This window comes from Pongo pygmaeus, chromosome 5, assembly GCF_028885625.2.
Source record: "Pongo pygmaeus isolate AG05252 chromosome 5, NHGRI_mPonPyg2-v2.0_pri, whole genome shotgun sequence".
In the NCBI taxonomy this organism is placed as follows: Eukaryota; Metazoa; Chordata; class Mammalia; order Primates; family Hominidae; genus Pongo; species Pongo pygmaeus.
The window spans coordinates 38509974-38532555 of NC_072378.2; the positions used below are offsets into that span (position 1 = coordinate 38509974).

A 22582-nucleotide genomic window follows, 5' to 3' on the forward strand; every position below is an offset into this window, starting at 1 on the left:
TCTACTAAAAATACAAAAAAATTAGCCGGGTGTGGTGGCGGGCACCTGTAGTCCCAGCTACTCGGGAGGCTGAGGCAGGAGAATGGCGTGAACCTGGGAGGCAGAGCTTGCAGTGAGCCGAGATCACGCCACTGCACTCCAGCCTGGGCGACAGAGCAAGACTCTGTCTCAAAAAAAAAGAGCATCGTTGGACAAATGGTACCTCCTTTTTTACATAGTTGAAAACTGAAACTTTGAAGCTTAGAAATATGAAGGTAGCACCTGGGATTTGAGCCCAGGTCTGTTGAGCTCCCAGAACCCCACCACTTTTTCATATCCCCAAGCTGGCCCATGGGGTCCCCAGAACAGTAAGGAGAGGACTACAGTATTAACTGTCCATATTTTCAACCATACAGAATTTAGTCCATTCCTTAACCACTTCCCCGTTTCAGAGATGCTTTTTATTGAATGGTAAAAATGTATGTACCTGACTGTGAGAACCACTTAAGATGGGGTAATGAGTCATCCAGTGCACTGTGTTTTGTTGTGTCCCGAATGCCACATCTAGATAAGATGCTTCTGGAAAGCCGGGTCTACAGCATGGTCACCTTTTGGTCTCCCGCTATACCTGGGTAATATGAGACACAGTGGCATTTAATTCTGTGGACATGCACATTCCGTTCTCCTGAGTGCTATTCATATCCTCATATTCCTTGAAAAGTTACCTCCTCCAAGATCCCTTATTGCAGTTGACTTCCCCTTGGTGCTCCCGATTTATTACACATCGCTGAATTATATTGATTTTATTTGCAGTTGATTTCTTGCTTTGCTCTTTGTGACCTTCAGCTATTTTTGTCTGCATGTGTCTCCAGCTATCTTAAAAGGCAGGAACTAGTGACTTCTTTTTTTCCCTTCTCCTCCACCCAGCCCCTAGAATAGAGCTCTGTAAACTGTGCACAGGTGACCAATAAATACTTTTGACTCCTTGAGCTTGATAGCTTCTTTCCCTTACTGGACTGACAGCCTAACACTGGAGCCTGAATCCTTTATTTATTAGATGAGATTTCTATAGCACCTTTACTCTGAGAAGATCAATATCAATGAAGTTTGTTTCTGCTTCTGGAAAGTGCTTTTTACCTAAGCAGACCAAAGTCCTGATAAGACCACATGACAGCCCTTACTCCTCAGCTGCTGGGGTCTGGAGACGCAGACTAAGAAAAGCCTCACCACTTCACGTTTTGCCGTCTTGTTGCCAGCCATGAGCCTGAATAAGATTCTGTGCGAGCATAAACTCTAGTGTTGGTGGATACTGTAGTCAGTGTTACAATAAGAGAATTTGCATTTGGAGAGCATTGCCATCTTTTGGAAGGCAGACATGGAGAAGACTGCCGTAGAGGTCAGTATATCTGCCAATAACCAGATCCCTGTGAATGGCGCTTTCATGGGTTGTTGGCTTTCCCCTAGTGCCTGATGTCAGGGGGCACTAGAACTGTTCAGTCTCTCGAAGTCATGTTGCTTAGTGAGCTAAGGTTACTGGGACAGGACCCATGAGGGGCGTGACAGGTGATACATTCCCAGAGACTCAAAAGGAACAAGCCCTGGATAAGTTGGGAATAAGTGCTGAGAGGTGACACTCTTTTAACTATTGGGAAAAGGGGCTAGCACACTTCAGATCTGGATAGTTGAGACTGACCATGAAATACTACAGCAAAGTTCAGAGGCAAAAAAACTGAAAAAGGTGGATGTGTTAGCCCTATAGTTCATTGGAGAAGTGCCTAAAATAATTGGATTAACTGGCTTCTCTAAGAAATTTCTCACCTTTCTACATCTCCATGTTTTGTGCAGGCATCCCCATCCATAATTCAGGGTTAGACAGAGCTCAGTTAAGAAATGAACATGTGAGGCCGGGCGTGGTGGCTCACGCCTGTAATCCCAGCACTTTGGGAGGCCAAGGCGGGTGGATCACCTGAGGTCAGGAGTTCGAGACAAGCCTGACCAATATGGTGAAACCCTTTCTCTACTAAAAATACAAAATTAGCCAGGTGTGGTGGCGTGCACCTGTAATCCCAGCTACTCAGGAGGCTGAGGCAGGAGAATCGCTGGAATCTGGGAGTTGGAGGTTGCAGTGAGCCGAGATCGCGCCACTGCATTCCAGCCTGGGCAACAGAGCAAGACTCCATCTCAATTTAATTAAAAAAAAAAAACAAAAAAAAAAACACGTTTCTGGTGAGCTGTGTAAACAGTTGAGAGGTACACACGTAAGAGCTGCTTGGTGTGGACACTTACTAGCATCACCAAGTTTGGCCTGCCCTTGAGCCTGCAGTCCAGAAGGCTCCCTCCTCTGTGGAGCAGGTATTAAGGCAGTCATAGCTGTGGATTTCCTTTTCCTTTTCCTTTTTTGAGAAATAAAAATGGTCACAAGTAAAAAGAAATCCATGTGTTAGAGAGAAAAGAGACACAGTAGAGAAGGACTAGAAATGTCTGGAAATGGAGGTGGGGCAAAAATGGAGGTGTGATGGTGGGTGTGGGATGTCCACTGGCATTGACCTGAGAGAGGTGTTTGGCCACAGCTGCCAGTACCTGAGGATGCCACTGCTTATTTCCTCCTGAGATATGAAGGATGTTCCCTTTCTCTGTTGTTGCCTGTGGAAATGAGAGGCAGAGCCACCTGTACTGTCTAGTGTATTGCTATACCCCAGTACAGTGCCTGTGACACAGTCCAAGGAAGATTACAGGGAATGTCCCATGTTGCTTTGGATACTTCCTTGTTCATGATCACAGGCCACACCAACTGGTGCACATGCTAAAATGTACAGTGCCTGGGTGGGTGACCGGAAGACAGGTGACTCTGGCCTGTGGGGAGTACTGCCTGACTGCTGTCTTCCATAGAAGACAGATCTTTGCATGATCCAAGGCAGGCCTGCTTCATTTATTCTGATGGCTCCTCCAGAAAAGTACTTTGGGGCGGCAAGGGAGCTAGGGATGAGTGTGTTCCATGCCGATACTAGATTTCTTTATTAGGATTAAACACTTGCTTTTGCTCTAGGCCATAGGGTGGGAGGTGGCAGGCAGTGGCTATCACAGGTGAAGATGGGTCCTGTGGGTCCAGGAGACAGGCTGGCAGCCACCTGTCTGTGCCTTGAGGACTGTAAGGGTCATAAGGACACGTGCTGTGCACAGCAGGCCACTGTTCTCCACACACCCAGCACTGTTCTTTCTTGGACCATGGCAGCTGTGAGTCAGCGCACCGTGTAGTTTGTGCATCCTTGTGATGAATGCGCAGGATAACATTTGTTTCCCTGAGCCCTGCACCATATGTTCCAGATTCACCCAGGAAATGGGGGTTCCAGATTTACAAACTAAAGGGCTAGGTTTATGTTAATACTCTTGCATCAATTAAATTGCTCTTCCCTTGAATCCAGGATTAATTTTCCATGGAATCTGGAGTAACTGACCAAAATACCAGGGTGGAATAGGAAATGGATGTCAGTGGGAATTGTGTGGTTACATTCAGTTCTGTGTTGTCTGTACTCTGCTTGTTTGTGATTATGAGCAACAGCAAAGCTTCAGTTCCAGGAGAGTATCCAGTGCTATCTTGGACGTTTCTGGGTTACCTCTAAGAGTGAGCTTAGCAAGTGTAAGCTCCTATGAATAACGGCAATAGAAAGGCACTGTTAGGAAAGTAAACGTGCTACTGCAAAAAACGGGATACACCACAAGCCAGACAGCAGTAGTTTTTCAGTTGTGCCCAGTGCACTTGTGTTCATCCAGGTAACTGGATGAACTGTGTGGTGATGGTGTTCTCCTGAGAGGGGGAGGGGCACATTTACTAGCATTAAATATTGTTAGAAGTAATATTTTTCTATTTTTCTGTCTTATTGCTAGAAGTAATATTTTTCTATTTTTAATGAGTCAGGTGCTGGCTCAAATTATTTATTTATTCATTCCGTTCATCTTTATTGAGTTGTAGAGGAAGAGCAAGGAGTAAAACTGACAAAAGTCCCTGACCTCTTGGTGCTTTTATTCTTTAGGGGAGAGATGCAGTAAGCAAGGGAACAGATAAACAAGGTAATTTCTGATGGGAGTAGGAGATATGATGTAATAAAATGACAGGGTGATAAGGGAAAGGGGGAGCTGCAAATAGGGAAAGGGGAGGCCAGCACCAGGGAGGGCATGAAAGCTGAGCTGAACATAAAAGCTGGGAGAGCAGTGCCCTACACAGAACAAAGGCCCTGGAGGGAGGAACAAACTTGGTGTATCTGAGGAAGAGAAAGCTGGCCAGCCCGGCCGGAGCACAGTGCGTTGCGGGAGGAGAGTGGAGACGCAGCAGGGATCAGTCGGGGGCTTGCATGTCTTTGCAAAGAATCTGATTATTGTAAACATAGTGAGAAGGCATTGAATGGTTTTAAGCAAAGGAGTGATCTGACTTAAATTTTAAAAATATTCCCCTGGAGAGCCAGGCACGGTAGCTCACAGCTGTAATCTTAGCACTGGGGAGGCAGAGGTGGGAGTATCAGTTGAGCTCAGGAGTTGGAGACCAACCTGGGCAACATAGTGAGACCTTGTCTCTATTAAAAAAAAAAAAAAAAAAGAAAAGAAAAATATATTTCTCTGGGAGAGAAACACATGCTTGTGTATGCATAGATGCATGGACTCTCAAGAATACATAAAAATAGACAGTGGTGGTGGTTGCTGGGCTTCTGGAGAGGGCAACAGAATGGGATGGGAGACTTACTTTCTGCTGAATATCATTTTATACAATTTGAATTTTTATTATATTCATGTATTACCTTTAAATAGGCAAAGTAAGAATAAGCAAATACAAAACAAATACATCTCAGGTCAATTTTTTTTTTAAAATCCAGAAGTTCCCTCCAACTGCTGGGAGGGGGACAGCTTGGAGAGCAGCAAAGGCAGAAGCAGGCAACACGCCTGAGCTCTAGCAGCCTGGTGGAGCCATCGGCCTCACCGCATTCCAGCCCTGCTGACTGCCTTTCTCTTCCATCAGCATGCCGAGCTTATTCCTGCCACAGGACATTTGCATGAGAAGAGATGCAGAGCCGATTCAGGACATCATTTAGATCTAACTAGACCTCTAATAAAGTTAGTGTGAGGAGTAAGGAAAAGAGAGGAATCAAGAATTGAGCCCACAGTTTGACTTGAACAGCAGCTGGGTGGATATATTGCCACTCACTGAGGCAGAGACGATGAAGAGATAAACTAACAGAGAGGTCAAGAAGATGAAGAGTTGTTTCGAACATGGTACAGTTGATATTCCTAGCATTATTCTAGTCAGACGTGTTTGTCAAGTAGGCCATTGGATATCGGGATTTGGATTTGAGGGGAATTCATAGATGGAAATCTAAGTTCAAGAGGCATCAGCATGGATACCCTATTTGGATCTGGATGAAATTACCTAAAGGAGAAAATGCAGGAGGATGTGATGCTGGGTAATTTTAGAGGAGAAACCATGAAGGATTCCAAGGAGCAGCAGTTGGTCAGGTGGGAAGAAAGGAGTGTGACATCACAGAAGATGAAAAATAAAAGTATTTTAAGCAACAGAAAAGTGGACAAATGCTGTAGAGCTTGAGGTGAGGATATTGGATTTGGCCCCTTGAATACCTGACTGGCCTTTGCTTGCTCCCTAAGGTTCAGAGAACACAGTCTTTCTATACCTAACCTATCATTCATTTACCTGAGCAAAATATTTTGAGTGAACCACGCAGTATTTTAGGGATAGAGGATATGTGATAAATTACAGAAGCATGGTGCTTGATTTTATGAAATCTAGCCAAGGAGACAAGTTAAATGAACAAATTCCACAAATGACGCTAAATTAAAATTGTGACTAGTGATTGAAGGAAAAGTTCAAGATGCCTTGAAAGCATCCAGCTGGGCCCTAACCTAGTCTGAGGGTCCAGGAAGATCTTCCTGAGGAAGTCATTGAAGCTAGGGCCTGAGTAAGCAAGACTTTCCTTTGGAAGTCAGTGTGTCTGGGACAGAGACTGCAAGCGAGTAAATGGCACAAGGGGAAGCGGCAGCCAGGGTTGAGATGGTGCTTCAGTGGGGACATTTTTATTGTAATCAGTGGAGCACGGTAATCACAGACAGGGCTGGATCTCATCATCTCATCACGCTGGCTGCCCTGAGGAAGGTGGATTTGATGTGGGGCGACCACCTAAAGGAAGCTATTGCAGTAGCCTTGGAAAAAAGTTACTGGTGGCTTTGACTAGGTGGTGGCTTATGACGCTGGCTGCTCTGAGGAAGGTGGATTTGATATGGGGCGACCACCTAAAGGAGGCTATTGCAGTAGCCTTGGAAAAAAAGATTCTGGTGGCTTTGACTAGGTGGTGGCAGTAGAGATGGCAAGAAGTGAATGGATTTGATTTTTGGAAATCGTATCCACAAGACTCGGTAATTGAATGTGAAGAGTAAGTAAGGTGTCAGTGATGACTCCAGGTTTGTGTCATGAGCCGCTGGCTGCATGGTGGCCCTATTCTCTTAGAATGGGAGACATTGATGAAGAAGCAGATTTGTGAGGAAGTAGCAGGTGTCCTATGTTAGACATCTCAAGTCTGAAATACCTGAGATGCCAAGTAGATAATTGAATACACAGATATGGAGCTCCAAAGAGAGGTCTGGGGCAGAGAGATAAATTTCAGAATTGTTAGCATACATAGTTAGAATTTTAACCTTGAAGAAGAGTGTGAAGAATGTAGGATTAAGACAAAAAGAAGGTCCAGCACTGAATAATGCTAATATTTCAAGGATAGCAGATGAAGAGCTATCAGAGAAAGAGAAGGAAAACAAGGTAAGCAGATGTCACAGAGCCCACAGGAGTAGTCAGCTTTCTAGAAGTTCTAAGTGATAATTGAAAAGGGTTATTAGATTTAGTGATTTTCAGGCTCCATTCATAGGGTGTTTTGTTTTGTTTTGAGACAGGGTCTTGGTCTTTTGCCCAGGCTAGAGTACAGTGGCTCAATAATGGCTCACTGCAGCCTTGACCTCCTGGTTGCAAGTGATCCTCCTGCCTCAGCCCCACAAAATGCTGGGCTTACTGACATGAGCCACCATGCCCAGCTGTTCATGGGGTGTTTTTATACCCAAATTGTAACCATTAGGTGAAGTCATCATATCTGAGCCCCCTCTCCTACACCCCCAAGTGAAATGGAACTGGGCTATGGGGTTATTAATACCTTCCACACAGGAGATTTGTAGAGTCCTTTAGTGGGCTATCCATTCAGTAGGGCTTTCACTATAGTGTGTAGTCTGACTTCAGATTTGAACTCATGTCTGCAGAAAATATTTTTCTACACTGAATAAGCCTCTTCCCCTTCAGGGCAGGTGTTTTTAAATAAACTAACTTTAAAACATGGAGAATCAAGAAGCCAGCTTCTCTGCCCGCCCCCACCCCCACCCACACCACACAGTCTTATAACAGTGGACAGCAGACATTGTAGGACTTCTGACTTTGCAGTTCAGATTTTGTGGAAACAGGGCAAAAGCATGCTTGTACTTTTAAGCTCCTCAGAATGACCTTTTTGAGTTAACGTGGTGAAAACAAGAAGCCCTTAGAGAAACTTCATTCTTAAAACAAGCACATAAAACAAGTGCATGTGATGCTGGCACAGTTTGGGTGAAACCATAGATTGTTTGCAGAATGTCTACAGCCCATTCCTTTCTCCTGCTCTTCCTTTCACTACAGCTCCCAGCCTGACAGTCTCGGGGAAATAGACATGAGGCTTTTCAACAAACGATCAGTACGTGACCAAACTTGGCAACACATGCTCTGCCTCTGTTTGTGAGAGACGCTTGCAGAATACTCAGCTGTACCTGTAGAGGAGCTCCTCTCTGATGTCCTTGGAAAGTTTCATGGTGTCCCTAACCACTGAGTACTTTCCAGGCTGCACTGTGTAGTCTTTGTATATTTAATTCAGATTTCTCTGAAATTTGCGTATCTTCAGAAATTTTTACTGAGCTTGTCACTTAGCATGCATTTATAGTCTGTAAAGACAGGTTTGTGGAGGGGGAGAGAGGAAACTTGTACATCATATGTTCAGAGGAAGATTTCCACATTCGTTCTCTTTTGTCGGCAGTGACTTCTCAAAGGAGAATGGAACCAGAATCTAGATGAGGAGGTAAAAGCAAGTGGGGCAGAAAAAAATGTTGTGTGAATGGAGGAGGAAGGAACAGACATGATGGGGGAAGGGGGTCAGAGTCGTAATGCCAAGCATGTCAGCTGCACCATGTAGGGCAAAATGGCAAAAGGGATGACCCCACCCTGAAGAATCATCCCAGGACCAACCAGCCTTCCTTGAGCACATGCCGGGTGCTTCACAGGCACGGTTTTCATTTATGCCTGTAACAGCCCCATCTTAGAGCAGACTCAGCAGAGGTTCTTCAAGGTTAAATGGCTTGAGCCACATCACTGTCAAAACAGGGCAGCAGGAACCTGAATTCAGTACTTGGGTCCAAAGCACACACTCCGTGCTGTATTATCCTGAAAGAGAATGTGTAGTTCAGCTGTTAAGGGACTTGCTGTGGAAGCAGGGTTGAAACTAAGTTACAGGTCTCTCCCCACCCCAGTTTCTCATCTTCATACTCCCTGTGATCCCAGTGTGTTGATTGAAAGGTCAGTTAGGAAAGATGGGGAAAATGTTCCTTTCTTTTCCAGGTGTTTCTCTGGAGAGAGATGTGTGGCATTTATAGTCTGATGCCCCCTGACCACATTGCCACTCGGACATTCTGTGACTTGGATGAACTGACTCTTGCCTGCGAAGGTGCCTTCAGGGAGGCTAAACAGGCCACAGCTCCGTGGTGAGCCATGTGTCAGGAGCCTGGCAACTGAGTTACCCCCATGGGCCCAGGCTGTGTCCTCAGCAGCTCCTGGATGGAATGTGTGCAGCCCCTTTTGTCATCTCTACTTTAACATTGGAGCTGGTTTTGTAGGAGACTGCTCTGTTTGAGAAGATAATCTTTTAAAGGATTGAGAAATGCTCAAAGAGAAAGCCAAACAAATCAGGAGCCTACTGAAAGGAGGATAAGGTCATTCCCCAAACAGAAGTTTCTTACCAGCACAGCACTCTTCCCCTGAGAGCCGTTTAGAGGCTGGAGGGGGTGGAGGGGCCCACCAGGAGTGCAGGTGCCTCCTTAGGGGTTTTTGGACCCTAAAGACTGCCCCAGGTACCAAGTGGTTAATGCCGTCTGCTTTCAGCTACTGAAATGAAATGATGTTTGAAAGAGCAAGTCATTTCATTATTCTTGTGGCAAAAACTGCCTTGAGCCATTTTCTCTTAGTTTTTAAATATATGTTCATCTCCAGATAAAACAGCCTAGCATATGAGCCTGCAGCCAGCCCCCGTCTCCTTGTGGGCTGGGCATTGAAGGGCTTGCTTGGAGGAGAGTTCTCATAAGTCACAATATCTTTCATGGTGGGGGCTTCCTAACCCCCTACCCGCTGGGTTGCAAAAGTAGGTTTCCCTATATGGAGGCAAAAGAGTGAGCGATGGAAGGTTTGTTCTCTGGCTGTCAGGTAAAGTGAGGGCTGCTTGAGCTGGGTGATAGAAGGAGACATTACTGGGACGAAGCCGACATTCTCCACAGAGGAGAGGAAAGGGGTAATTAGAGCTTTTGCAAGAATGGGGCTGTCTGGAGAAACAATAATAAAGGACATCAACAGTGGTGAATTTTTTTATACTTTTAAAATGGCGTGTGTGTACAAACTGCATGGGGAGCTTCGTTAAGCTGGACTGTGGCACAGTTTTCTTGCCTGCACTGCTGACGGCTCTCTGAGAGCGATGTGACGGCACATGCCAAGGGAGGGCTCTCGATCACTGCTGACTGCACACAGCTGCCTTATGAGTTCTTTGCACAAGGCTTTTGTATCTTTGCCTCTATAATACTGCTTTTGGTTCTAACATTTAGCTGGCATGTAACTGATATTTTGATTTATTTGGGGGAAAGCAGATGATTGCTTCTGTTTCAGAGCTGTCTCGATATGATTTAGTGTTTCTTATGAAATTGTTGAGGAGGAGCGTGGGCTTTTCTAAATTGCAAGTTTTCCTTCTCTTTGAAAAGCAGACAGACTGATGCCCAGCTTATTGATTCACTGTGGCTTTGGTTCCAGTGCCCTGGGCAGCTGACTTCTGTCCATGCAGTGGTTGTCTTCTCAGCCCAGCAGAGCACTATGCCAGCCAACTCAGCAAGCTGGGATCCAGTTCTGTTTATTGTAATGATTTTCCCCCTACCATGCAAAGCCAGGGATGGAGGAGAATGCAAAGCAGATGCCTTCCATTCCCGAAACACCTGCAGCTGCTTTGCCTGTACCCTGGCCTGATGAGAGAAAATGCATTTAGGTCCTTTAATATAATACATTTCTGTGCTACAAATTCTGCCTTGGGCATTGGGTCAGCGGATGTGGTATAATCCAGGGATTGCTGCTGGTGGGAGTATAAATGGCTAATGCTTTACAACAAGCTTCCTTGTAACCACCTGCTGTTCCCAACGTGTACTTACATATGAGCTATGAGGTCAGTGAGCTGTCCTAAGCTTTAAACAATTATTACCTTGCGAGAAAAATGTGATATATATATATATATATTTTTAATAAGGTTGCTAGATCATTTAAGGAAGATGGGTCTGGGATATTTGTCATTTATTTTTGAAATAGACACTTTAGATGCCAAGTGGTTCATGAGTTGATATACCACTTGAGATTAATGAGTTGAGATTTGGAGGGTCAACTCAGGATGCTTTGGGAGGTCTTGAATAGCTTCTGTCTGCTGGAGCTGATGTGCATCCACAGGAATAGTCTCTGATTTACCAAAGAACCAGATATACCTGCCTGGGCCCCATCGCTGTGCTGCGCCCAGCACAGGCTAGGGGGTGGTGAGCAGGTGCCTCTGCGCAGACAGCAGCGTGCTGCCACCTCGGGCTGCACACCAGCAGAGCGTGTTACAGTACCTCATCCCCAAGGCTCATCAGTATTTTTAGGTCCTCCTTCAACTTTTGACAATTTGAAATTTAAATGAGCAAGGAAGTGTAAAACATTTGCAAATGAGGTAAAAACACCTGAGCAGCTGGAGCTGCAGCCCTCCCTGGGCTGTGGCTTTAATAAAACAGCCACTTGAGGGAGCTTCCAAGTGAGGGATCTGCAAGAAAGCAAATGTTTAATTAATTATAGTCCAAAAGTATCCAGAGCTGTCCAGTTTTGCCAACTTGAAATAATTCTTTTTACTTCAAGATAAAGCCAATATTTAACATTTCTATCTGGCACCGATTGAATCAAAATGTCAAGGGCTCAACTTTTGTGACTTTCAGCATCACCTTCTTTGTCTCCCTCAGGAAATTCTGTGTAAAAGGGCAGTTCAACACCTGCTCAATTCTTAGGGATTGGAGGGAAATGCTGGCATGTAGGGTCCAGGGGCCTCAGCCAAGGGTAGAGGCCTCACCTCAGGCAGGATGTAAGGTGGGCTCCTTCCCTCTGCCCTCCAGCTCCTGCTCCACCCACCTCTCCAGACCCCTTACAGTAGCCATTCCCTGTGGCCACTGGGGGAAGGGAACCAGCAGACGCTACTTGACTTGGTTCAGCCGCCCTCTGTGCCTAGCCTGCCAGCATTGCCGAGAGGTAAAGAACACAGAACACACACCCAGCCCGATCTTCTAGGTTGAATTACACCTTGGAGTGTTCCTTTTGGGCAGTGATTGATGTTGATTTTTGTATATAAGTGAGTGAGATGTTGTTACAGTTTTCACAGCACTTAGAACAAGGTGTTAGATGTTGTGGCACCTTTGCCTAATGATGGCATTTGTGCAGATTGTTCTCAGTCATGTAGGTTTAGTTTCAAAACACCCACTCCTCCTCCCTGTGTAGACAGAGGTAAGGTGTAGCTGTGGATGAGAGCATCTGAATGAATTGTATCCATTTCAGATGTTAGCTTTAAAAGCTGTAGGGTCATGTTAGAAGTTTGGTTCCCACCAGATGAGTAGTTTTAGAGATCTGCACGTCAGATCTTTATGGGTCTTGGAAAAATGCTCCTCCTTGGTTCAGTATTCTGCCGGGAATGTGTTTCTAAGGCCCTTTAGGTATTGGGCATCTTCAGGTTTATGTGGCACATGGGTCATTAGGGCCATAGGCCCCATTTCTGCATCAGGAGGGCTGAATCCAGATGTTCTGGTTTAATATTTATGAGTGGCTTCCATTGAAATACCTGTCCGCCCGAGAGAAGTGCCTCTACCCCCCGCCTCTCTATTCCGGGTGAGTGAGCTGAAAACTGCCTCCTGCTTTTCTCATTCACATGGGATTCTTTCAGAACAGAGTTTTAGATAGGTCTTGAATTGTGTTTTTGCCTTTTGCCATAATCTTGTGTCTTTGGTAGCGACAGGGAAGTGATTGCTCTGCCCCCATCACTGTGCCAAGCCACAGGCTTGGGCGGGGCCCCGGGATGACAGCCTTCGGTGGTTCAGCCACTGTGGCTGTCTGGACAGGCATCCTCTTCTTCCATTCCTGTTCCATGTACCCCTTCACGATGCTGTGTGCTCACTTGAAGGAGGTCTTCTCAGATGGAGGGTGTAGCTGGTGGAGACCCTGGGGAAACCTTCCCCCCAGTTCACAGGGGGTGACTGGTACTGTCTGCTGTGGTTGGGCTTCCTCCCTAGTCCTGCTCTCTCTCTTCCCGCGCCCAGGGCAGCCTGTCAGAAGCCAGGATGGTAGCAGGCAGAGAGAGACCTCAGTCTAGAGGGCCACGGAAAGTGGAGTCATGGAGCACAGTGCCTGCACAGCTGCTGTTTTTCCCTCCCTTTGAAATCGAGGGCTCATCCTAAATTGCTCTTCAGTGCCAGCAAGCAAAGGGACGCCCACACAAGTTCTTGAGCGTTTTGTGCAGATTTACTGAAAGCAACTCAGGCATCCTTAAGGAAGCTCTGCAGCTTCCTCCTGGACCAGTATTTCATGAAAATCCAGTAATCTTGGGCTCTAAGGAGCAGGGTAGCCAGTCATGTGACTTGGCAGGGGAAAGGGCTAAGGTTAAACCACATTTAGCAGGCAGATTACATTTTCAACCACTTTGCCACGACTCTTCCTCTCTCTTTTTGGGGGGTGAGCATCCTTTTAACCATATTCCCCTATCCCTTATCCTCCTTTATCCCTTCAAGCACCAAATGATATATAGCTATAGTAAGCAAAAATCTGTTGAAATGTTTTTAAAATTACATGCTGCTGAACAATAGGGCCATAAGGAAAGTGTAGATATGGGAATGTATGTATGTGAATGAGTCAGTGAATTTGATTTTATTTGTACAAATGTATGGGGTACATGAGAAATTCTGTTACATGTATATAATGCATGTGATCAGGTCAGGGTTAGGGTGTCTGTCACCCGAGTACAGTACATTTTTGCTAAGTATAGTCATCCTACTCCACTATCTAACATTGAATTTATTCCTTCTATCTTACCATGTGTTTATACCCTTTAATCCACTTCTCTTCATCCTCCTCCCTCCCCACATTCACCCTCCCAGTCTCTCTCTTTTCACTCTCTACCTCCATGTGTTTAAATTATTTAGCTCCTGAATATAAGTGAGAACATGAGATATTTGCCTTTGTGTGCCTGGTGTATTTCACTTAAGATAATGACTTCCAGTTCCATCCATGTTGCTGCAACTGACATGATTTCATTCTTTTTGACTGAAGAGTATTCCTTTGTGTATATATACTACATTTTATTTATCCATTCATCCCTTGATGGACACTGAGGTTGATTTCATATCTTTGCTTTTGTGAATAGTGCCACAATAAACATGTGAAATGCAGGCATCCTTTGATATATTGACTTTTTTTCCTTTGGGTAGATACCCTGTGGTGGGATTGCTGGATCAAATGATAATTCTTAGTTTTTTGAGAAATTTCCATAGCGGTTTCTATAGTGGCTTTCCTAGTTGACATTCCCACCAACAGTGGGAGTCCTTTTCTCTGCATCCTCGCCAGGATCTGTTATTTTTTTATCTTTTTAACAATAGCCATACTGACTGGGGTAAGATATCTCATTGTGGTTTTGATTTGTATTTCTCTGATGATTAATGATGTTGAGTATTTTTATACACCTATTGACTGTACATCTTCTTTTGATAATTGTCTATTCATGTCCTTTGCCAATTTTTAATAGGATTTTTTTTCCTGTTAATTAAGTACCTTATGTACTCTGGATATTAGTCCCCTGTCAGATGAGTGATTTGCAGATATTTTTTCCCATTTGGCAGGTTTTCTCTTTACCTGTTTGATTATTTCTTTTGCTGTGCAGAAGCTTTTAATTTAGTTAAGTCTCATTTGTCTATTTTTGTTTTTGTTGCCTGTGCTTTTGAGGTCTTAGTCATAAATTCCTTGCCTAGATCAATGTTCATAAGAGTTTTCCCTAGGTTTTGTTGGTAGTATTCTTATACTTTCAGGTCTTGAGTTGAAGTCTTGAGTCCATTTTGAGTTGATTTTTGTGTGTGGTGAGAGATAGGGGTCAAGTCTCACTCTTATGCATGTGGCAGGCCAATTCTCTGAGCACCATTTATTGAAGAGGATTTCCTCTTCCCAGTGTAAGTTCTTATTGGCTTTGTCAAAGATCAGCGGCTGTGAATATGTGGCTTTATTTGAATTTGATTTTAATATATAACTTTTTAAAATCTGGGGAAAAAAGAATTATATGATACCCTGGGTAATAATACCAGAGCTGCTGTCGTAGTTTAGCAGGTCAGTTCTGTGTCCTCAGTGTTTTCATCCCTTCTGGATGCCACCGTCCTTGGCCCTCTCTGGAAAGGCCCTTATTGATTTCTAAGAAATGAGGCAGAGGAAGTGTTAAGGCTGGCCTAGCTAACATGACTATAAATCCTCTGTGTTTTAAAACTGCTCATCATTGAAATTATGGAAAATAATCTTCTGTAGCAGCCTGGACTCATCTCCCTCCTTACCCAGCTTGGATCCCAGAATTCAATCAGAGAGCAACCCAAGGTTCATGACACTTGTAGTGGTTTCTGGAAACAGATCTGTCAGTACCAAGAAAAGAGGATAAAGATTCATCCCATCCACCAGTCATTCCCATGCACCTCTACCCACCATCCCCTGTATCCAGACAACCCCCTTCTGACACCAAAATGCATTTCACCATTGGCTGCTGTCAGTAGATAATATCTGCTCAGCATTTGGGACAAGTTCCACACATAACTTCCTCTTAGTGAATGATCCTGACAGGAGAAAGAATTGAGCTTAATTTATGCCATCTAATAACCTCAGTGCAGCTACTTGGGAAGTTAGCCCTCCAGAGTTTCCCCCAAAGTTTTCTCCAGTGAATTACAGTGCCATATATTCTCATTGCTACCAGCGCTGCTCCCAAAATCTATCTGCTGTTTAATAGTTTTTACCTTTCAAAAATGCAAGCTGGCTGGGCGTGGATTTTTGAAAGCATTCCTCCTGCCTTGACCTCTCAGAGTGCTGGGATTAGAGGGTGCCTTCTAATCCCAGCAATCCCAGCACTTGGAAAGGTGGAGGTGGGAGGAATGCTTGAAGCCAGGAGTGTGAGACCAGCCTGGGCAACATAGTGAGATCTTGTCTCTACAAAAATAAAATATAAAAAAACAGCTAGGTGTGGTGATGTGTGCTTGTAGTTGTGCTACTGGGGAGGCTGAGGCAGGAAGACCTCGTGAGCCTAGAAGGTTGAGGCTGCAGTGAGCTAGGATCGCACCACAGCGCTCCAGCATGGTGACAGAGCAAGATCCTGTCTCAAAAAAAAAAAAAAAAAAAAAAAAAAAAACTAAGCCAAGTGTCAAGATGTGTCTAACAGGTATGCAGAACCTGGGCAGAGAAATAAGGTGTTTTGGGCTGGTAGAGGGAATATCAGGGTAGCTACTGCGATAGAGGGTAGAGGGAGTATCAGGTAGCTACTCCTTGGGCGGTAGAGGGAATATCAGGGTAGCTACTGTGGGTGTCACTCCCTGTTCCTTTTTGCAGAGTCCTGGGGCTCTCACATCCACCAAGCTGGCTGCTCACTAGCTGGCGGAAGGCAAGCTAAGCAAACATGGAGAAGGGGGGCCAGATGTAGCATTTCCCTTCCACCCCAGTCCGTCTTTGACTAATGAGGTGTTAAGCTGAGCCAGGAGCCAAGTTAATTCCAGCAGTAATCCATTTCCTGCTGCTTTTATTCAGCCAGCACCATTCATCAGAAAGAGAGGAGAGCCCCTGGGACCTTCTGAATCATCCCAATATCTTGAAGAAAGGGAAGGGAAGGGGCAGCAGGGGTCCACCCACCCCTTATTATAGATGCTGAAAGTACAGAAATATGTCAGGACTTGGTGACAAAAATGTCTATAGACACATCCTGATGCCATCCTGCTGGTGCCCCTACCCTAAGCCCTGACTGGCAGCAGGTTCTCCCTCACCAAGTAGGCTTTGCTACGAAAAGATGATTTTACTTGTTAGATGGGGGATGCATATTGAGGCCATCCATGCCTCTGCTGCAAAATCCTTTAGGAGAAAGACAACTGGTATCCAATATCTTCGAGTAATGAACTTATCAGTAAATATAACACATGAGCTCATTAATCTTAACTTTGCTTTTGGACCAAGTGGGAGCTCGGCTTCTCGGGAGACAAAAATTGCATCTCTGTTCTTTTCCTTAAACCCAGTCCCAATTTAGAGTCAAACATACTGCCCTGCTCTCCCTGGGAAGCAGTTAATAATGTGTTTTCTCACACAATGGATGGCCCAAGCTCAGCTGGGTCACTCCAGCCCCCTAGGCTGTGTACATGTCCCTTGCACAGAGCCTGGGCTCAAGACTTTCTAGTAGGGTGTGAGTGCCAGCTACATCCTTGAGGCTGGTTGGTCCCCAGCCATTGAGGACATCACACACTCTCCTTCCCTCAGGCTGAAGAATATAGGTGAAGTTAATCTTAGAAGTTAAGGCTATTGAATCTTAACCTTAAATCTTAAGGCTGTTGAAACTGTTCATCCTGTGGCCACTTCGTCCTTGCTTGGGCTCTTGCTGTTCTTCTAAAAGCACAGCCTCTACACCTCTGAAAAGAAGTTGAGGATGTGAGGAGGGATGAGTCAGTTCACAAGGGGTGGCTGCCTGTTCTTTATGGCCTGGATGAGGGCTTAAAAGAAAGAAGTCTGAAAAGATGCTGTTGGTTGGAAAACAAGTAAGGAGAGTATTTGCTTGGGCAGGCTGCTGTGGGATGCCTGCTCCAGACAGGGAGAACAGGTTTAGGAATGGATCTAGATTTACCTGTAAGCTTGCTCCTGTGGACCTGATCCAGGCCCATGGGGCCTGGAGGTGTGGTGAGATAATGCTGATGGGATGAGAAGGTGGTGAGGAGCCAGCCAGCACTGGCAGGTGTCTTCCTAGCACTGATCTTGTTCTCCCCAGCGTTCTGAAAGAGGCGGCCAGCAGACTCTGGGGACCTCAGACGTCTGCTCCACATGCGTATCAGCCGCTCTAGAGATTGCCTGGGAAGCTGGAGGGAATGGGAGACACCCCGGTGCAGCTGTGCCCTGAGTTCTCTGAGCCTGGCTTCTGGCTCCCTGCAGCCCTCCCCTCCTTGTTCCCGACCCAGAGTGACTTTACCTGTACCAGCTCCCTGCTCGATAGGCCTCTTGATCTTTCATCACTGGTCTTTTTCTCTTATTTGCCAGACCAGTGTCTGCCTTGGATTTCTCTGCTTCAAAAAGAGCCTTGCAGTATCCTGCACTTCTGGGAGGGAAGGACAGCTGGGAGGCCCGAATGTGGGGATCTCAACCTCTCTCACCCAGTGGAGTTAGAAGTGTCAGGTTCCTTGGAGATGGCGATTGGAGCCCAGCATTGCTGTCTCCTCTGTTTTTATCTAATACTTTTTCTAGCACTAGAAATAATCCACTTTCCTTTAAGAGCCCCCACTCATTTGTGGGTTGTGGTTTGATCACTCCCACCATCCTCTCAAGCCCCAGCTGTACAGGAGGTGGAATGTCATTTAAGACATAATCATTTCTCCTGCCTCCTAGAAATGGTGGGCATCCTGTGGTGGAAATCACAGTTTGCCCGAGCCAAGCAGAGACCTGAGCTGACAGCCTGTGCTCTTCCGCCTGCATGGTGCTGGAGAGGAGCGCAGAGCCCATTCATTTCCAAGGACAGGGCTGTGTCTCGCCGCAGTCATCAACTTAGGGTTCTACCCTTCAAGGGTCCAGGCCAGGGGCAGCCTCTGAGCAGCCACAGCTTGTGAGTTCGGAGGGTGTCAGACGGGCTTGAGCAGCTGTGGAATGTGAAGTGCTGACCCTCTTGCTGCAGGGTGAAGGTGTTGGAGTGAGCTCTCTGCTGCATCAGGAACCCCTGCAGTGACTGTTGTCCACTCACTGGGATGTCCCGCCATCCTCTGGACAAAGGCAGTCGTGAGGCTCTGCGCACTTGGAGGCCACCCTAACACACTCTTTCCTCTGCTTCTCCCACTGCTGCAGGTTACGTGTTCTGTATGTTACATCGCCTCCCCGAGCAGCACGACTGCACATTCGACCACATGGGCCGTGGCCGGGAGGAAGCTATCATGAAAATGGTGAAGCTGGACCGGAAAGTGGGGCGCTCCTGCCAGCGCATCGGGGAGGGGTGCTCCTGAAGGCCAGGCATGGCCACCACATGACGCTGTTCTTAGTTCACTAATGTTAGCCTTATTTAGGACAAAGTCAGCCAGACACCTTGTACTGGGCACGCGTCAGACTGCAGCCAGTCCGTTTCCTTTCTTTAGCCAGCCATCCTGGTACTGTAGTTTAGGGGTTGATGGTGGTTGAAATTGATTTCTGGCTGGTTACTAAGGTGCCTGCTAGCCATTGTATAAAATTAAAACATGAAGAATATTTTTTTTTGAGCATGGCTAGTGGATTTAAAACAACACATACCTGTCACTGCTGGAGTCAAACTTATAAAAAGCCTTAAGTGGAAAGTGTTCCAGACGGAGACTCTGAGTTAATAGAGGAGTAGAAGCTGGTGTTAAAGTCCCCACGACGCACATGGCTTTGCCAGAAACTCTGTTTAATGTTCGGCCTTTCACCTCTTCACTTATCCTTAGTCCCAGTAGCCAGGATACCTGATGGCCATGTGTGCCTTGGCCACAGGAGGCTGCTGAGATTGGCCACGTGGCTGGGCTGGGTGGTGGCCTCACTCTCCCACAGAGCTGGAAATGGGGGGTGGGGGACAGATTCTTACGGAAATTTTTTTACCTGACTTGCTATGAAAAAACTCATCACACGAAGAGAAACAGTAACCTCACTTTGAAAATTAGCTCCACTCAAGACTAGTCCACGAACGAGACCCGCCTTTTCTACACAGGATCCAAGGTCACGAGAAGCAGCCAGAGTGCCCCGCCCCCGCCGGCTCTGGTCTGCCATTCGCCAGTGCAGGGATCTGGCACGGACCAGATGCGGCAAATGGCAGCACAGCGCGGTGGCCGGGTCTGCGCACTGGCCTCTGCAGCCAGATTTCTATATTGGGAGTTTTTTAAAAAGACATTTCATAGCCAACAAGAATCAGTAGAAGTGCTGGGAGCAGCAGCTGGGGAAGCTGCCGCCCACGGGCTCTGCCCCTTCCAGCTGGAGCCGCCCGTGCCTCCAGGGGCCAAGAGGATGATGTCGTGGCCTCCATTCTTGTTTCTATGCAGCCCCGTAGTCCAAGGACACCCAGTCCACATCTACCACATAGCAAGTTTAGTAAGGGAAGGCAGCATACGTCCCAGGGACAGTGGGTTTGGATCTGTCTAGAACAGCGGTTTGTGGCTGTGGTCCAGCTCTGAGAGTGATATTTGCTCTGGTGGGTGAGGGCCTGAGGGTACATTTCTCCACCTGTGCCCCCTCATGTTCACAGAGGAGTTCAGCAGCTGCAACTGTGCACGCCAGGTGGGGAAGGGTGGGGGTGGGCCTGGTTGCCCCATGTTAGGAAATCACTACCAGTCAGGTGGGGCTGGGACTGGGTGGACAGGATCAGGATTCCCTTGAAAGCCCAGGCAGGGTGAGCAGTCCCAGTGGTCCTAGTGCCGCATCTGATCCAGGTGGGTGAGGGCAGGAGGCCCCTGCAGAGGCAGCGTGGATCTGCCCACACATAGGCTACTGGAATAGTTTAACCCAGCAAATTTCCTTTTTATAAAACAACAAATGGTTCAACTCTGTCTGCAAATTAACAGCTGAACACCTGCAACTGCAAATGTTTTTTGATCGGACGTACTGAAATAGGAAGTCATGCTCTTCCCACCCTCCACCCACCAGAGTGGAACCCGCTGCAAAATCCCCAGCCTTAATTTTTGCTTCAGGACCCAGACCGGTGTCTTGCTCTAGGGCAGCCCAGGGCAGAGGGGCCAGGTCTGCCCAGCGTTTACCACTGCTGTCAAGCCACAGCCCTTGGCCACCATACGGGCCATCCTCAGTGAGGCAGCCCCGCACAGGCCTCCGCCAAGCTCTGGTCCCGAAGAGGCTGTGCGAGCCCTTCCCGGCCCTCCCCAGGCCCCGTCCGCTGCCTGCTGCATGGAGGCAGCCATGGGAAGGAGCCCTGGGGAGCTGGCCTGGGGGAGCGAAGCCCATGTTCGCTTCCCGACTTAGAGCTGGGGGGGGTGGGGGGGTGGGGCTTGTTCCCCTGCAGTATCTGTTCTGTGAAGTTTGTTAAATGTAAGGAAAGCTTAAATTCTTGTATCTTTAAAAGAGAAAATCTTATTTAACCCTTTTGTGTTCTAGATTTACTTACACACATAGCCTAGAGCTCAGTTTTAGTTTTAACATTGTGAAAATATTAAAAGAATCTTGTAACTTTATTCTTTTTTTCTCCTGCTGAAAAAAAAAAAAATTAAACCAATCGTATGAAAGCTTGGTTTTCTTGTTTCACCCCTTCTCCTAAGTGCCCCCTGGGTTGCTGGGAAAACTGACCCATCTCCCTGGCCAGGGCTGGAAAGAGATGGGGGCCTTGTGTGCAGAGACTGTCTGCAGTACTTGGAGGCACTCGTCCAGTTAGTGTCCAGGCTAAACAGCCGCTTCCTTGCTTTCTTTTGGGGGCCTCTGCCCTGGGAAGCTGTAGGGCTGGCCTTGGGGTAAAGGTGGGTCTGCAGGGCCAAGCCTGTGCCAGCAGCCAGGAGGTTACACACTGGGGGGGATCAGAAAACGAGCCCCAGCCCTGAGGGCCCCAGGCGTGGTTGGGGTGAGTGCTGGGTCCTGAGGGAAGGCAGCATGCCCTAGACCCGAACCCCAGCCTAGGAGGGGCCTCCAGGCTGGATGATGAAGGCTCCCGAAGGCTGGCTTGGAGGGAGGTGTGTGCTCTTTGGTGTATAGGATGAACTTACTACATTTTTAAATGTTTAAAAAACATTTGGCAGGGCAGGGGCGAGGCACAGGAGTGGGACCTGTCCCCACTACTTCTAGGACAGAGATATTGACCACATAGTTGTCATGAGCGTGATGAAAATCCTCAGAGGAAACAGGCCCAGTGGCGATGAACAAGCATGGGGGCAAAGGGCAAGAGAGGGCCTTGGTAGCCTGGGTGTGAGGTGGACCTGCAGGGAGCAGTGGGCTGTGCTCTGCCTACTGGTCGGCAGAAACTGGGTCTGCGTCAGCTCCTTCCTGATTGCTTCACAGAGGCTTTTATGCCAACAACAGTCCAATCTCAGCCACGGGAGGCTGCTGAGATTGGCCACGTGGCTGGGCTGGGTGGTGGCCTCACTGTCCCACAGAGCTGGAAATGGGGGGTGGGGGACAGATTCTTACGGAAATTTTTTTACCTGACTTGCTATGAAAAAACTCATCACAAGAGAAACAGTAACCTCACTTTGAAAATTAGCTCCACTCAAGACTAGTCCACGAACGAGACCCACCTTTTCTACACAGGATCCAAGGTCATGAGAAGCAGCCAGAGTGCCCCGCCCCCGCCGGCTCTGGTCTGCCATTCGCCAGTGCAGGGATCTGGCACGGACCAGATGCGGCAAATGGCAGCACAGCGCGGTGGCTGGGTCTGCACACTGGCCTCTGCAGCCAGATTTCTATATTGGGAGTTTTTTAAAAAGACATTTCATAGCCAACAAGAATCAGTGGAAGTGCTGGGAGCAGCAGCTGGGGAAGCTGCCGCCCACGGGCTCTGCCCCTTCCAGCTGGAGCCGCCTGTGCCTCCAGGGGCCAAAAGGATGATGTCGTGGTCTCCATTCTTGTTTCTATGCTGTGTGTGACAAGGTGCCCAAGTTCGGGATGGGGGTGGGGACCAAGATGTAGACCCCAGAGGTAAAGTTCTGGGTCTGCACCATGGGAGCCCCATTAGGGGCATCTTCCAGCCCACAGCCCTGGCTAGGGTGACCTTCATTCAACACCTGCTATATGCCTGACCCAAACTACAGCTATAGGGAACAAAATAAGGGCAGTGCAAAGAATATTAGAGGGGTGACAGGCATATACGATACGCAGGGGGAAGGGAGCAGGGGGAGAAGCATAGGGTCTGAGGGCCTTTCTCTGCGATGGGTGTGGAGGGCCCTACCTGCCGCCTGGGGGTTTGGTCAGGCTGCCACTGTGTGAGGAACAGCCTGCAGGGAGTGAGGGAGAACGCAGACCAGAGGACCGGCTGGCTGGTCCAGGAGGCCAGCA

At 47.3% G+C, this 22582-nt stretch overlaps 1 protein-coding gene across 2 annotated transcripts in view; it reads left to right on the forward strand.

Moving 5' to 3' along the window:
* Positions 1-20826, forward strand: part of ZFAND3 (zinc finger AN1-type containing 3) — a 317502-nt gene extending 296676 nt beyond the window's left edge. For both annotated transcript variants that reach the window (XM_054493096.2, XM_054493097.2), the window contains one exon: positions 18443-20826. In XM_054493096.2, coding sequence (XP_054349071.1) covers positions 18443-18597 — 155 coding nt within the window. In that variant the 3' untranslated portion in view covers positions 18598-20826. The remainder of the gene's footprint in view (positions 1-18442) is intronic.
* The last annotated feature ends 1756 nt before the right edge of the window (positions 20827-22582 follow it).